Source organism: Egretta garzetta, unplaced genomic scaffold (genome assembly GCF_000687185.1).
Source record: "Egretta garzetta isolate BGI_Z169 unplaced genomic scaffold, ASM68718v1 scaffold430, whole genome shotgun sequence".
NCBI lineage: Eukaryota > Metazoa > Chordata > Aves > Pelecaniformes > Ardeidae > Egretta > Egretta garzetta.
Window position 1 is genome coordinate 489,253 of NW_009258267.1, and position 17,500 is coordinate 506,752.

The 17,500-nt window shown below is 41.0% G+C and overlaps 1 protein-coding gene across 1 annotated transcript; it reads right to left on the reverse strand.

Annotated features, from left to right (window-relative positions):
- Nucleotides 1–608: 608 nt before the first annotated feature.
- SPACA1 (sperm acrosome associated 1) lies at nt 609–17,358 on the reverse strand. Its single transcript, XM_035903977.1, has 7 exons — nt 17,067–17,358; nt 13,936–13,992; nt 9,713–9,814; nt 9,233–9,342; nt 8,590–8,725; nt 977–1,121; nt 609–702 (listed from the first exon to the last, which is right to left on the reverse strand). The coding sequence occupies exons 1-7, from the start codon at nt 17,356–17,358 to the stop codon at nt 609–611; spliced, it is 936 nt and encodes a 311-aa protein (XP_035759870.1).
- Between the last annotated feature and the right edge of the window lie 142 nt (nt 17,359–17,500).

Genomic DNA, 17,500 nt, shown 5'->3' on the forward strand with positions numbered 1-17,500 from the left:
ATCTTCCCTACCATTACACCTCCTTCCCTGTGTCAAGAAGAAACTGGATTATAGTGATTACCTAGATGGTGCTGTGCTTGAAGATCATCAAGGAGATAAGGAGCACTTTGCAAAAAAAGGTCTCTGCCTACACTACATGCCTAGTTTCATCTAGTCCAGATTAACATCTTCATAAAATTAAGACATGCTAAATATATAATTTTCATCTTCACAAAAATCTGGCTTTGGTTCTCCAGTTCAGAGGTTCTCAGACTATTAAACTACCTGGGGAATAATGTCCACCTTAAAATAGAAATATTTTTACTCATTTCACTTCAAGTTCAGTAATCAAAGACAGTGATTGAACTGTGAAAAATACATCTTAAAAACAGTATTTCAAACATGTTTTAATCTTTTTTATATCATATTTCTATGTAAGCCTTTTTTTTTTTTCTAATTCTGTTCATTATGCAAGTCCTGGAAGGACTTCTGTACTTCGTCCTCTGTGAGTGAGGCCTTTGCCACTTCTTGTATTATGGATAATGCAGATGGTGAGAACAGTCCAGTTGCAGGTGCAAAGACTCCAATTCCCTGAAAGGCCAATGCAGACCCTGAGGCAGGGGGACTATTTATTCCATGTCATACAGTAATGTTTTGCTGGTCAGCTTCTTGTCTTGGTTGTCTTGCCCAGATTCTGATTCCCAAATAGATTTTACAACACTCCTGAAATGGAAACAAAATCAAACAAAAGCATACCTTTAAGTAGGTTTACATAAATTGCTCTGAATCATTCCCTTCCCATACACAATCACTGTAAGTGCTCTCTGCAAAGGACTTCTTTCCAATCTCCAGAAGCTTTCTGCTGTTTTCTCTACCAGCAACACAGATATTAAACTACAGAAAAACTTAAATAGTTCACCCCAGGCCATGTTTGTCATCCGCAATACTGTATTTTGATCAAATAAAACACAAATCACATTGTATGCTGTCCACCTACCAGTGAAGAATTATAAAGATCATGGCAAAGATCACACCAACAGTCACAATTATTCCAGTTGCCAGGCAAAAGATCAGAATGGCATCTGTTGTCATTCTCCTCGATTGCTCTGTTTCTATTCTCCTTGGTTTTTTTGTTTGCATTGCTGAAGAAAAGAAATACACAGTCATGATGTTCAAATTTTCAAATGAATCAGGCATTTAATCTTATGAACAGGACTGAAAAGGAGGAGGGACTGATTATTTGCTATCTGACATCTTTCACAACCTTCAGGCCTTTACCATATCAGCAAAAGTTAGAATAGCAACATTATATGTAACCAAAGAAGATGCAAAGGAGTGGAGATCAAGGCAGGTGGAGTGGGATACATGTCACTTAACAGCTGCGAAAAACAAAAAGCTGCAATCCCTAAAGACAAGGAAAAAATTAAAGGAAGGAAAAGTATATATTTGGCGCATCTTAAGAATTACTAATATAGCAATATTTTTGCTTTAAGAAATGCTTTAATGTAAGATTTCAAGGCACATCCATGTAAGATACATGAACAATAAAGAGAGAACTACCACAGGCTACCTGCCACTTGAGACACTTCTGTGCCTGGTACCAGGTGCTCCATCACCCAGGGCTGAGGCACCAAGGTACCACTGTGCTACAGAAGAATTCTAACAATGGTAATTGCTGCAGTAATAATGATACTAATGAAGCTAAAAGGGAGTATGCTAACAAAAGACTGGATTCAAGGACTTAAGTGCTGCTTTTCAGTTCCCTGTCCCTATCTAGGTCTGCAAAGCCTTTTTTATTTAAAGCAAATAACCACTGAGCATGGGAAGGAGTTGTTCTGCATGGCCCAGAAAGCAAGAAGCAGCTGCATGAAGCTGAGAAGCAAAAAATGCTGCAAGGATATCAGTAAGTAAAAATGCATTTTCCAATACTACAGCCTGTTCAACCATTTGCCTAAGGAAACTGAGAGCCCTGCCATTACTTAGGCTGTTTCTCTAAGAGCAGATGTACCGGTTAGGAGATGACTCTAACAAACAACCCAGGAAGAGCAGAAAATGCTGAAGATGGTCAACCAACTTCCCCCATCTGTTCTTTGATACTGGATAAAGGAATACATGGAAACCAAACCCAGTTACCTTGTTTGGAAATTTCATTGACCTTATTTGTTCAGCCACATTCAATCAAATTAATGAACTATCAGGCATCTTCCCAGACCCCTCCAGCTTTGACAATTTTAGACAAGCCAACCCTAATTCCTCTTTCATTTTCCCTCATATAGTTTCTAAATCTATAAGGTGCTATCTCATTGCTGACTGGTATGCAAAATTCATGTTCACACGGGTAGGAATTCTGTGTAGCAGAATGACTTCAGGAAAACCATTCCTATTTCTATTTCATTTCTACTTCTATATAAGGTCCTGTGCCACTGTCATCACTGTAGTATCTAAGCAACTCTTCCATCGCATCATTTGAGTTTCATTCTCCTGCATCACAGAATTTTCATTCTGATATTCTTAAACCACAGCTCATCTATAGGATTCTCCTGAGCTTCCTGCAAGATACAGGACAGGTAAGAATGGTGAACTGGCTGAGAATATCATAGATAGCAAAGTCTGAATACTAGGGTTTCCATAAAGTGTAGAGCTAACTGCTTTTAGGCTAATTCTTTTCACTGCCTGGACTGTGTCTTGTTAGAATTACATGCAGTTGTGGGGCATGGAGGTCAATGGAAATTATCTTTGATTTTGGAATTTCATTAACGTAATATATTTTCCCCTTGGCGAGATGTGAATTTAGAGCTCTAAGAATCCCTCAGTTTACAGGTTGTGGCAGGAGCCTGCTGAATAGAAAAGCAAGTTTTGTGTTATCCACAGATAATCTACTCAAGTTTTCTTCCTAGGCAAGAAATTCTTCCAATAGTCAAGAACCAGAACTGCCCAAGAGACAACCTGATAATACAGAGGGGAGGCCTTCCAAGTAAACACGTCTTGAAAGTGCAGGCAGGAAGCAGACAGAAAAGCAGCTTCCTAATAAGCTGGGTTACAATGAGCAAAGACATTCACATCAGGTGCACTTTTAAGCCCCTGTCTGCACGCCTAAAGACCAGGCAACGCTCTCAATTAGTCAGTGAGAATTTTGCCATAGCTGGAATATGCCTTAAAACCATCTTCAGCTTACAGTTAAGATTACAAAGAGGTATTTACATCAACTTTTTTTAAAAGTCCACTTAGCTTAGTAAAAGTAGGAAGAACAACTTTTTTGAAACATGCAAAGTCTAGTTCAATGACTTTCAACTTCCAAGTCTACAGCCCACTGCAGCTCTGTGAACTACTTCACTATAAAGAATGACAAAAAGCACTGTCATATATATTCCACAATTACATTGTAAAAAAATTCCTAAAATTGTGTGCAGTCCACTAGAAATTTTCTAGGGTTCTACAAACAAAAATGACATTGATCTGACAGTTTCAAGCAGGCTGCCTCCAACCCTACCAAAAGCTTGGCATTCTCACTTTACCTGTTGTTTATTTATATTAATCTTAACTAGTAAAGGAATGTACTTAAATGAAATGCAAGGGTGAGATACTGCACTTAGATTGTAAGCATGACTGGATCTAAACTATGAAGATCCATTTATTTGTGCAAGTCAGAACAAGGCAGGCAGGAAGGAAAAGAAGGAATGATCAGATTTAATTCTCAGCTTCCACCTGTGCTCGCTGATTTGAGGTGAGCAGAATGTGGCAGAAAACCCACAGTGTGCTGGTCATAGCTCATGGAAGTCTTTCCAACAGGTCAAATGGTCCAAGCACCGTACACTCCCTCCACCCCAGATCCAATCTGCTATGCCAATGGGGGTACAACAGGCTGGATGAAAGGAAACCAAAGGTATAAAACCAATATAGCCATTACAAGCTGCTAAGAAGCTTGACAGGTTTTTTGCCTTCTTTCTGTCATCAGAACAATATACCTAGTCTGAGCCACCATGCAGGACCTGGCTCAAGGACCTCCGAAATTTACTGCTTTCTTATCTGGGCCGGAAGAGATTCACCACATACCTCTCTCACACTAAGCAGGAGAGCAGGATAGCTCTAAACCAGAGAGCACATTCTCTGCTGTGGTGTGGCCCAGCAAGTATATTTGTATTGTATACAAAGCTGCTTTGATTTCTGTGCAGTGTGGTGCATCTCTGGACTGTCCTCTGCCTTCATGGAACCCTATCCCCGACCAATTGTTTATATGGTCCAGCAGCGAACAAGAGTCCTTTCCACCCGTTTTCAGGTCCAGAAAGTATGTACTTTCAGGTCCCACAGTCTGCCTCTGTGGGCTGGTTTGGGGTTTTTTTTCCCCCTTAATATAATGGTGATGCATAGCTTTTTTGTTTCTCTTCTAGGTTACCTATAAGCCTTTTTCTATATATTAAAAATGGATTGAGTATATGCTCATGGGAGAGGAGGATTACATGCACACAGAGGAGATCCAGGCTGTTAATCTTGGGTACTGGGATTCCTCATTTCATTTCTGTGCAAATGCAAAGACAACATGGCAATGCTGATTACATGTTTGTACAATAGCTGGTTACAGAGATGTGACTTTTGTCTCTCAAGGAAGCTCTGGGACTGAAGGAAATGAGCTGGAGAGAGATGGGGGGCTAGAATGGCCTCTGAGACACAGAAATGCGATTGCCTCCATCTTCTCCACAGAGCTGCCACCAGACACATACCCCAACTCGCTCTCTTGCTCATGAGAAGCGTGGAGCTTGGAGCACAGCTGGGATCTCAGCAGGCTGACACCCTTCACATAGCATCCTAATGAGGATGGTTCTCTGCTCTTGCATTCCTCCCTTGCAGAGTCCTCCCTCCTCACAGGACTATTATTAGTAAATATGAATAAACCGCCTTCCAGCTCCAAAGTCTTCACAAAACACCAAACAACACAATGGGCGGGAGTGTGAAACAACACCCTCAGTGTTTCAGGGTAGTGATTTAGTAAGAAGGACTTACAGAAATGTCAGTTATTAAAGGATGGGATTTTCCTTGCAGAGATCCCAATAATTTTTGATAAAGATAAAATACTTTTTTTTTTCCCTGTTATGTTTCTCTTGCTATAAAAGACAAAGAGAACCCATAGGTCTGAACAGTTCTGAAACAAAAGGAAGAGCCAAATTACTAAAGACCACTCACTTATGTAAAAAAGCCATTACGACTGTTGATCAAAAGGTCACTGAGAAGCACAGTGATCACTGGTAATGGACACATGCAAGTTCTCTGTGCACAGATTTAAAATGAACTCACACAAAGTTTTGCCACATGGCAAATACACATAAATTCCTGTGAAGGTTTTGCCTGCCCTTTTGCAACATGTTTTCCCTTCCCCCCACCTTAACACACTTCAAAATCAGAAGGAGAAAGTGTCACGCTATGTATTTTGAAGTGGTGGCTTTGGGGCCAGACTTGCAGACAGCGTTGCTGAATCTGGCCACTGCTGTGGGTAAAACATCAGAGCACTGGAAAGAGGAGGAAGGATGAGACAAAAGCAAACACGTTCACCCCTTATCGGCTGCAGTGATAATTTTTAGCTCTGATGATGACTTCAAGGCTTTCTCTCTAAGAAAGCACCAAGAAGAAAGGCCAGCCACGGAGCAAACACATTTCCATTTCCCCTTCCCCATCCTGTAGCTCTGGCATGAAGAAATGTATCTCTGTGGCATAGTGGAAGGATGACCGAGGTGATGAGAAAGACAAAATATACAAACTTAAGCTTATTGACTTGAGTGAGGCAGAGAGATGGTCAGAATCACCGCAGCTGGATTAAAAAAAAAAAAGTAATTTAGGAGGTAATAGAGAGGACCCTCTCTTTTCCTGACTAAAACTGATTTGCCCTTTCAGCTGGTTCAAACACACCTCCCAAAATCTATGCGAGACCCTCTCCCCACAGGCAGGTGGCCTGTTGTACCAGGTGCCGGTGCCCAGGCAGCAAGGGGTTGGCATGGCGGCCTCTGTGAGGAGAGGCCGGGGCTGCCTCATGCTGGACACAGCCGGTTCCAGCCAGCTCCAACCGGAGGGTGGTGAAACACTGGAACGGGTTGCCCAGAGAGGTAGTGGAGGCCTCATCCCTGGGAACATTCAGGCCAGGTTGGACAGGGCTCTGAGCAACCTGATCTAGTTAGCGGTGTCCCTGCTCACTGCAGGGCGGGCGGACGAGATGGCCTCTAGGGGTCCCTTCCAACCCAAAGCACTCTGGTTTGATTCTATGATTCTATGATTTGACCCGCTAGGGTGGGCTGGCAGGCAGCCAGGGTCAGCCCACCACCCCTGCACAACTCATGCTGGCTAGAAATCTGTGTGGCCAGTTTTGAATCCTGGAAGAAAATGCAGTTCAGTCCTGTAGATTACCTGGAAAAGGCCATTTTTTGTCCTATTTCTGATACCAATTCTGCCCTTGTTTACATTTCCATCGGAGACCAGAGAGATAAATGGCAAAGAAAAAGATGTTTGCTCAACAGAAAGACTTAGATTTTCTGGAGTAGGTAGAGAAACCATCTTGCTTGACAGGCATGATAAACTCAAATCTCCCAACCCTCACTTCAAAAAGCCTTTTAATGAGGAACTGGGAAAGGCAGAAACATTACCCATTTCCAAAGTCTGAACAACACAGCAAGACACATTCCCAGAGAACGGAGCAGCTCTGCAAAATATAGGCAGCAGCTAAGAAAATCTAGATCCCAACACAAGGAGTCTTGCCGCACCCACTGATGCTGTCACAAGGATCTTTCTCATTTCCTCCTGATCCTGTTGGAAAAGTAAATCATAGAATCATAGAATTGTTTAGGTTGGAAAAGACCTTTAAGATCATCAAGTCCAACCGTTAACCTAACCCTGCCATTCCACCACTAATGCCATGGCCCTAAGCACCTCGTCTACCCATCTTTTAACTACCTCCAGGGATGGGGACTTGATCACTTCCCTGGGCAGCCTACTCCAATGCTTGACAGCCCTTTCGGTGAAGAAATTTTTCCTAATGTCCAATCTAAACCTGCCCTGGCACAACTTGAGGCCATTTCCTCTTGTCCTAAATGCCATCTTCTGATCTGGCTAGACTTCTGACCATCCACAGACAGCAAAACTAGATCTGTATGATGAAAGTCCTGCTACATTCTCAGCCAAAACTTCAGCTGGTAATTCCTTCCATGTACCTAATTAACAATTTCTGAAGTCCAAACAATGTCACTCCTGGGGAAGCACAGCCCAGAAACTCCTTCGGGCATCTACACAGCTCTGTACCAAGCCAAAGGATGCTGATCTGGCACTAAGAGAACAACTCATTCCTTTTAAGTTAATAAACCTTAGAGCTTGTCTGTCTTCCTCAGACTTCTGTATAGTCGTAAATATTTTCTGAAACAATAAATCTCAATCTTTGTAAGAAGTTCTCAGTGACTATGTCTGTTGGGCGGGTTTCATCTGACCACTTTTCACCAAGACTGCTCAGCCACAGCTTAAACACAAGTGTGTGAGTCGTCCTATTGCTGACTCACTGACTCAAGTCAATGGGACCATTTGCATGCTTAAGCCTAAAACAGACTATGTGCTCTGCTAATTCAGGTCTCAAAAAGGAAGCTTCCTCTGTAGAAAAAGGAATGTAGAGACTGAATAGTGGGAGACAGAAAAAAAAAAAAAAAAGCTTTGGGTGTTTTGTGACTGCCAGATGGATTTAGAAAATGAATAAACAAATTCCATGTTACTGTACAATGGCAGAAAGGACCTCAACAGTGATAGAGGAAATAGTCTATCTCACTGAAGAAAGAGGGGAAAAAAAGCAGGATTCCCAGGCCAGTTTTACTTAGGTAAACAATATGGAGGCAAGAAACATGAGGAGGGGTATGTCCAAAGGTTTCTTTCTTTCTAGTCTGCCATAATTTTGCATAAGACCTGAATTGACATAATTTCAGGAAAAACTTTAAATTTTGATGAGCAAGGCACTTTCACCCTTTCTCTGATTAGGAGAGTTGGAGTTTCTGCATGGCTATTCTCATGGTTTGAGAAAATCAGCACACCTTTTCTCATGAAGTCAGCAAAAATCTGAGTAGCAAAGGAGGTGAGAAAGATAGTACTGGGGAACCTGCTTTATGATGTATTCTTTTTAATGTTAAACTTTGCTAAATCCATTGTGTATAAGCAAATTCCAGATGGCTGCTAAAAGAAAAAGGCCCAAAGGTTGTTTTCCTGCTTCAGTACTGAAGTGGAAAGGAGATTTAACTGCAGAACCTGTGCTGATGGTGCTACATGGCTTAGTGAGGCAAAAAGAAGTCTATGTTAACCAACCTGGGTGCAGTAAAAAATAAGCAGGTAATAGGAAAACCTCCTTATTTTAACTTGAATTTTTACAAAGGATAAAGAAAATACTCATTCCTACCATAAGGAACCTCTTCATTCCCATTCTGTCATTTCCTTTCATATGTCTCTTTTATTGACCTGCATTTCATGACAGTCATTACCACAGCACACAAGCTGCTGCCTATATACTATGGGTGGCGTGCAATCTTATGAAGATTGAGTACTACATAAAAAACCCAAGGCCATATCACTAGAAAAATGTAAGCGTCTCTATGAGCTCACCAGTTCTTGCGTAGACTGCATATCTCACAGCGGCAACTACATTTCCATTTTCTTGAGTTTCACACTGGAAAGTAACCAAATAGGTTTCCCTGCAAACTTCCATAACAGCTGAATCATTGGGAAGAATGTGCACTGTCTAGCCATATAGAAAAGAAAAGAAAAGAAAAAAAGGGGGGTTGTATGTTTTCAAATAAATCTGCAAAGACGAGTTGCATTGTGTCAGACGCACAGAAAAGTGCTTTTTCTACAGTTTTCAACCTATCAGGACCTCTTGGCCCCTGGGAAAATTCCTCCCATCTCTTCAGCACCTCCTGCTTGAACAACTGGGAAGGGCAACGTGGTTGTGACTTGCTGACATGTATGCACTCACCAGCCACTGTGCCCCATTTTTAATGAAATAACAGCAAACACTACTCTCTAAAATTATTGTTTCCCTCACATAAACAGGAAATTGAAGCTGCATAAAGGAGCAAAGCCATGTGAGTCCTTGTATTACCAGCTCGCCAGTGAGAAATCAGGGCTTATTTGCATTATGACAGCAAAGGAAATAATCTGCCCAGAAGTCTGTATAATTCAGATAAAGCATGTGGTAAACACATGCAGTATGCAATTTTTCTGCACAAAGTGGAGTTCAATTACTCACCTTGTTTGGAGTTAACATCTTCCAAATATATTTAAATCGATTTTCAGGAGGTATATAAATGCAAGGCATCTTCACGCAGGCAAGGCCCTCATCACCAATTGGTATTCCCCCTATAGGAGGAATTTTTAATAGGTATATCATTGACTATATGAAACATTTGTGATCACAAAGTTCATAAGTCTTCAAACCACAGAATATTACTTAGAGATTATCCTTTCTCTTAAAATTACTCCAAATACTTTTTGCTTTGTCCAATGTCTGGAACAAAGCACATAGCAGAAAAATGGTATTTGACAGGGACTTGAAATTGAGCACACATCAGTACAGAAATGAGATCTGAAACGCTACTGGATTGCTTAACAGGGTGATTGGAGGGTGGAATGCAATCACTTCACTTCCACCACACTAACAGAGAACAAGGATGTTTCCTTTGAATCAACTTACTTGCTCTAGATTACCGTATCACAGTGTTCCACTTACATCCACAATCTACTGGCCCCTGGCATTCCTCCACACGGATAATACATTTTGCTTCAGCCCCAGGGCATCCACTGGTTAACAGAACTTCTCGAATGCCGATCCCTTTAGGGGGAAAAAAAAAATCTTTCACTCTGCATTTCTTCATTTCCTTCAAACTTTGGATTTTATTTCTTTTTCTTTATCCTGGATGTTAATATGATGTATCTACCAAATACCAGGCAAAACAGATCTTCTCAGAGTGCCTGCTAAAGCTATCCCATGTTGGTATCTAAAATGTCGAGACACCATCTACTTCTGTCAGACTCTGCAAGGAAGGAGCCAGATTCTTAGAATCATCATGTGTCAGAAGAAGAATTCAAAATTAATTCAAAACTTTTCTTACAGAAAAAAAAAAAAAGTTTGAAATGAAACTAATATATGTTCTGCAAAACAGTTAATTCACTTTAAACATCAAAGCATCAGGCTCCTGGCCTTTAAATGCTCAAATCAGATGGCACAGACAATCCTGTACAGACTTCCAACTCAGTCTGCCTCCAGTCTTGCGACTCTGTGAGTGTCTTCAACTCCCACCAAGGCCAACAGAAACTGAAGGCACTAAAAACCTCCTGGCACTGAGACTGGGGAGTCTGAAGTCACCTAACAGTGACCAGCAATGAGTGATACAGGAATACCACCAACAGCCTCCAAAATGAAGCCTCTTGGAGCACAGAGGCTGGTGGTCATTAACATAGGGCTTCTCATGAGAAATGGGTGAAATCAAGCGCTGACCACCAGGACTCTCCCTGCAACACAGAGTATCCCGCTGAAGACAAAGAACAGGAGATAACCTATCACAAATGTGTAAAGTTAAGGAAAATTCTCATGCAATGATCCAGGAGGCAAAAAAAAGTATTCACTCTCACTGTCAGGATTTCAATGGGAACATCCTCATTTTAACAATTACGAACAAATTCAAAACAAGTGCTATAATTGTTTTTGCCAAACAGTGTGTACACAGTTCATTGGAATGACATAGCTTGTGGGGGAGGCAGGAATAATATGTTTAGGCCCAGTAAACACTGAAGGTTCTGCCATTTTTCCAGAAGCATTTTGTTTACTAATAGACATGGAAAGAGGAGAGTTAAACCCCCCTTGCAGTAGAATAATAAATAAGAAGCTGGTTTGAATATTGCATTTATGATGCATCTGCCTTCCTTAAATGTGCATTATATAAACCAATGGATTTCAGAATGTTTCAGAGATGTCGTGTAACTCCTGAAACAGTACTTCAAGTTGCAGAGGGAGACACCACCACTTACTGAAAATTAAACAAAACAAGCATCATTCTCCACTCCAGAGAGTATCTTATCTCATGGATGCAGAGACAGAGGGGTAAATGGCATTGAACTGACACTTCTATTAAAGGCATTCCTCTTTCTTCAGTGCCATGTAGGTTTTTAGCTAACAAAAAAGAAGGAAACCTATGAAAACCCAAAAGGCTGGCTTGACAAAATCTGGGTGCTGGGCTAATTGTAGTCACATTCATCAGAAAAAATCTCACTGTGTCTTACATACAGGAATATTAAAATTCGGGACATACATCACATTCAAAGCGTTGATGAAAAAAGCTCTTTTAATTAGATCTGCAAGTTCTTTTGGTAATCCTCTGCCTCTTCCTTTTGGACAGCTTTTTCTTTCACTCCCATGTTTCCTTTCCTCCTTAGTAGCTGCCAATGCTGATGAAATTAATCTACTGAGATGCTCTAACAAATGAAGTCTTAACTTCCACAAGTCATACAAGTTAACCTAACAGAAAACTGGCCTCAATGCAGTAAAATAAATTACCCAAATGAAATTCACCCTAGAGAAATGTAAATTAATAGACTGGTGGAGGGAGGGGGGTGAAGAAGGATGATCCACAAAGAACTGACTACTTAGCAATACAAAGACAACAGTTATGAGAGAAATTTAGAGGTAAGAGTGGCCAAAACAATTAGACCACAAAGAGACCAAAAAAAGGCAGATTTGAGGCAGGTATGATGAGGCATCATTAACTTATGCTTTAATGCCTCTGTAAACTGGACTATGAATAGAGGAGCAACAAATCTGAGCCACAGCATTATCGGGGAAAAATAAAGAAAATTGAGTCAGTTCAAAAAGCAAGAAACATAAAGGGCTAGTTAGATGAACCTAGGCAATAAGGTGGAGGGAGGTGGTAGAGTTCTCATCCCTGGAGGTATTTAAAAGAAGGATAGATGAGGTGCTTAGGGACATGGTTTAGTGGTGGGATGGCAGCGTTAGGTTAAAGGTTGGACTCCATGATGTCAAAGGTTTTTTCCAACCAAAGTGATTCTATGATTCTAAGGAATATGAAGGAGACCAAGAGCTTACAGCTATACAGGAAGAACCAAGAAGAAACCTTTCAGCCTTTCAACAGACAAACATGCTATGCATTGAACAGCCTAGACTAGAATGAAGGCTACAAACATGATCTGAACTCCAGGTATGAGATAATGCCTTTTTCTTTTTTGTTAGAGCTTCCCTTTCCTGATTCTTCAGTAAGACTATATAATTTTCAGTATTAAAGGGGCTAAACATTTGTATTGGGTCTGGCTGGGATGGAATTAACTTTCCCCATAGCAGCCCTCCCAGTGCTGTGCTTTGTATTTGTAGCTGGAACAGTGTTGATAACACACCGATGTTTTGGCTACTGCTGAGCAGTGCTCCCCCAGCATCAAGGCTGTCTCTTCACACCCCACACCCCGTAAAGGCCAATAGGCTGGGGGGTGGGCAGGAGGCTGGAAGGGGATGCAGTCGGGACAGCTGACCCAAAAAGACCAAAGGGATATTCCATACCGTATGACACTGTGCTCAGCTAAGATAATAAGATAAAATAATAAAAGCTAAGAAAATGGAGGAGGGAGCATTTTTATTAAGGTGTTTGTTTCCCAAAGCAACCGCTATGCAGACTGAGGCCCTACTTCCCAGAAAGTGGCTGGACATCACCTGCTGATGGGAAGTAGAGAATAATCCTGTTTCTTTGTTTCCTTTGCCTCTGTGCATGGCCTTTGCTTTTCTTTATTAAACTATCTCAACCCATGAGTTTTTCACCTCATTTTCTCCCCTTGTCCTGCTGAGGAGGGGAGTGATAGAGCGGCTTGGTGGGCACCTGGCAGCCAGCCAAGGTTAACCCACCGCAACATTAACTCTGAGGGACCAAAGATAAAAATGAGAAAAGATTTAGTGAAATTCCCTGGAAATACGGAACATTTGAGACATCTGCTAAAGGGACAGGACATAAGGAGGTTTCTTAGTATCCCAAAGATATGTGCATCAGGGCAAGTAAGGTTATTAAGAGTATGGGGATACATATATGGCATCAGTATACAGAACATATAAGCAAATTTGAAAATATGAAGAAAGAGAAATATTAAAAGTATGTAGAAGCAAAAAAAAAATCTCCTAAACCCATAAAGTCCTAAGAGGTGAAATAAGAGGGAATCAAGGAAGCTCTGTCATTGGAAATAAGAAAAAGTGGCTGGAAAAAATAAAAAGGCATACTCTAGAAAACATCAGATTGATGGGGGCAAAACCTCATCTCTCTTTCTTTCCTTTGTGGTCTTATAAGAAGCTGAATTTGTTCAGAAAAAAATTAATAGCATTTCTGATTCAAGACTGCTTCCTAAGCAATATAATTGCCCCCTCACAGCAGCTTCTGTCATCGCCCCAAACATAGGGATGTCTTCTTAAGGCTCATCCCATTTTTCCTCTCTCCCTTCTTACTCCAAAATGATACCTCTCCTCTCCATTGCACAATTTATAAATGGTATAAATGTGGAATACAGAACAGGCTACTGCAGGCAAGCAATTTTTTGGCAATATTGTATGTGGGAAGACATCTGTGAGAAGCATCAGAAGATCTTTCATCTTCTGAACATCTCACAGATGTTCACAAATAGCGAAAATTGTTACTTTGGGGAAGGCAGCTCATGTGCCAATAAACGTAGGGAACTGGTTTAAAATAGGAGCTTGCAGGCTGTGAAATTAATAAAACAACAGATCTGACCTAAACTCCTAATGACAATCAGCCTGATTGTTTTTGTTAATTATAGTTATTGGCAATTGAAATCAATGAGAGGTGAACGAGGGCAAGCAAATTACAACTGCTAAATTGCTACAGTTAGCACTTTTTTTTTTCCAAAACCAAATGACAATATGTTTTATTCATCTGCTTTGCTACTTACCACATGTAACTGTGCATTCTCCAAATTCTACTTCCGTGGACACAGTGGCATCCGGACCTGAACACAAAGTCTGAAGTTACATCTCTAATAGAATGACAGGGGTGAATATGCCCAGTTAACAGGAAACTCAATCCTCAAAATCTTTACTACTTTTTTGTTGAAAGGTGAAATTTGTGAACATTTTTGCTTTCACTAACTAAACCAGAAAGACATTTATGAAAAATTTATCATAAAATCCAGTGTGAATAGCATTCATGTTTAAACTTTAAGATGATTCTTTAAAAGGAAAAAATGTATTTTTCCTATAAACCAGCCTATGATGTTAAATTAGCCTGCTGAATGCTCTGGGAAGTGCAGTGTCTAGATTCTATGCAAATTATAGGTCTTACCTGAAAAGAGTTAAGAAAAATTTTCATTAAACAATATTCAGTTAACTCATTTCCTTGTTCCTTCTGGCTAACGTACGCCTTCCCACATGATCTTTTTCCCTATCACACTTCAAGGTCGGGTTTGGACAGCTAGCACAAAGATGAGTCAAGCAGGTACAGTATTTTAATTAGGTACTGGGGGTTTAATCACTGTGGTTGGGTTCCTTCCATTTTTTAGTGGTACTTTGAGGTTAGAGGATAGGTTTTACAGAATGTACAAAAGCAAAAGGTTCTCCTCTCCATCTGGGATTCAAATCAGGATTATATGTTTTACTCCTAATAGCATGCAATTTGAATGTTTGTTTATAAGGATACCGAGATACAATAACTGTTCCACAGAGAAACTAGCTTAGTGAAGCTCCTTTGGAAATTATTCATTAAATAAGCAATAGGTCTTTTCAGTTCTTCCAAATGGAAAGAGAAAGTCACTATGATGTTCTTACAAGTCTACACTGCCAGTCCCACCTACTCAGATAATTTTTTTCTGATAACAAATACTTACCAATGTAAAGTTTGCTTTCACTGTCTCTCAGTTTCTATATTCAAGATTTATGTTTACAAAATGTTATTCCTGTGCAGCAATGCAAGTTTATATATCACTTCTTGCTACTAAATCTCTGAGTAACATTTACATTTTTTGCACACTATCCAAAACTTTAAATTTCTTCAGGTTGAAAGGAGCAGATCCATTTCTCTTGCAGTCAGTGACATACAAACATAACACCTTTATTCCTTCATTGTAAGGGATTTACGCTACAGCAGCACGGTGCATTCCCCACAATGATACACTGATGCTGAACTCTTTTTCCCCAACATTATAAATGAGCCATCAAAATCTTATTCTGTTATCTCTAACTGTCTCTATGGTTTTGACATTTACTTCAGCATATAAGCTGTGCTCGTCAGAACAGTCTTCCTGCATATGCACAACAATCCTTAAACAATAACTTCACTATCCAGCTGAATGATAAAAACCCCAACCTTAGCCAAAACATAAGGAAAAAAATTATAAGACTCAAATCCTATGAAAACAGAGACACCCTGTAAGACAGTTAGTGTATCCTCAAACTCTATCTCTAATGAGCCTTAAAACCCAACAACTTCTTTAGAAGATGGTCCCTACCATGGACATCCTATCATGTTTCCCTTAGTTTCTTTTAAATTAAGGGGGCAGTCATTCAGAAGTCTTGTCTGACAACAGCTACCACAGCACAGAAGAGAGGAGGAGGAGAAGAACTTAAGGATCTTGTCTACAGTCTAAATACAGTCCTGTTTAAAAATGCCTGTTTTCAACTTGGTACAATGTGAGTTGCGTTCATTCCTGTCCGCAGAATAAACGTAAACATGCAACAATGAATGGGAGGGAGGGCTAGGACAGCTTCGGATGATGTAAATTCTCAACTCAATAGATTTCTGATGATTCGTATCAGCTTATGGTAAGCCCCAAACCTCTACCCTGAAAGCAGGCATACTGTAATTCAATTTTGAGGTGACAAGCTGAGTGTAGCCACAGCAGGGTGTCATCATATCTGAAAGGAGAACCTGCCATTTCCCATCCAGACACAAATTTAACAAAAAAAGAAGAAGCAAAAGCTTTAGAAACAAGAAGAGACACAAAACTTCAGATACTGCTAATAGAAGGTTGAGAGATTTTGCTAACCAGTGAAAGCAAACTTCTAATTATAGGTGAAGATATCAACCGTGATACCCTTTCAGGATGCCTCTGGCTTCAGGAGCACCACAACATGCCACATGACTCTTTTGTCAGAGATTCACGATGACGAACTTGACTATAGCTCTAAGTAAAAAGATATAGTATTTTCTAAGTAGTCATACTCCAAATAAACCTTTAAACACATCTAAACATGAAAAGGTGATTGGTTCTAAATTAACGAGTTAATCAGGAATCACCAATTCTGATTTAACGAAATATATATATATATAAAAGAACAAACAACAAAAAGAAACTTTAAGGGGAGCAGGATCAGGTTCACTGATAATCCTCTGGATAACACAACACTTTTTTATATGAATGTTATGAACCTTCCATGCCAATAGCACAATACAAAGCTTTGTATTGCTTCCTTTGCTTGCATTTCCTCCCTACATTTTAAATGAACCGAAATGTTAAGAAAGCTTCCGGTAAGAAACTTCAGACCTCGCCACTTATGTAAGATGGCTGGTTCCAGTTGCATCAGGTTCAGATACGAATATAATGTCAGCCCTATGCAGAGAGAATTCTGTATACAGCTTCCATTAGCATTAATAGGAGTTATATATGTAAATCCCACATATGCTGAGATAAGAATGTGCTAAGGAACTGCATTTACATTCCTGTCAGGGGGCTGCAATTAGTACCAGCACAGCAAAGGCAGTCTGTATTCCTCTCTACATTTGGAAGCCTTGTAAAACCTATGTAGAACAGAAATCTTTGCCATTATGCACCATTTTAATTACAAGCCACATCACAGAGTACGTGGGGAATATTTTGATAAATGCTTAAAAAGCCCACAGAAGTCCTACAAAAAAATGTCAACAGGGAGCAACTCAGAAGTGGCAGTCGTGAACCCCAGGGGAACTCGCTGACCCCCGAGTTGGGTATCTCGTTCTTGCCAAGTATGGTGGCTCTCGTACTTACGGGGCCCTGAAGGCCAAAGTGGAGAGAGAAGGGGGAGCAGCATCGCTCCCTCCCCAGCACCGTACCACAAAGGGGACAGGGGTTTCCCAGGACGGACACCTTTCCATGGGCAACTGGCTTTGCGCTTGCCAATACGTTGGCTGTGAACCTGTGCGGTTCGTTGCTCGATGACAGACAGACAGAGGGGGGTTTGCACGCATCCGACTCCCCGTAGCCCACACTTTTGGCTACGAGAGTGACAGCAGAATCGGAGCTTTCCCCGTCTCCCCAGCTTCCCCGTTCGGGAGGGGCCCCCGTGACGCTGGGTGGCTTTAAGACTGCACTGAGCACACTCTGACACCTTCCCACTGCCTGCATATGACACCGGGGAGAAACCGGTACATCCTGGCGGTGATTAAGCCTTGCTCAGCAAGCACGACTCCCAGCAGCCCCGCAAATGCCCGCTCCTCCACACGAAACCTGGACTGCCTGCACCCCGGCCGCGCACCCCCTGCCGCCA

Bases quoted from the DNA above. Each gene is read 5' to 3' on its own strand.
- SPACA1 (XM_035903977.1), bottom strand. From the start codon at position 17,358: ATGCAGGCAGTGGGAAGGTGTCAGAGTGTGCTCAGTGCAGTCTTAAAG. The intron at 9,343-9,712 runs GTAAGTGGAACA...TTCCTCCTATAG, and splicing joins GGGGCCAGTAGATTGTGGAT to GGGGAATACCAATTGGTGAT. The intron at 1,122-8,589 runs GTGAGCTCATAG...TCTTTTCTTCAG, and splicing joins TGCAGTCTACGCAAGAACTG to CAATGCAAACAAAAAAACCA.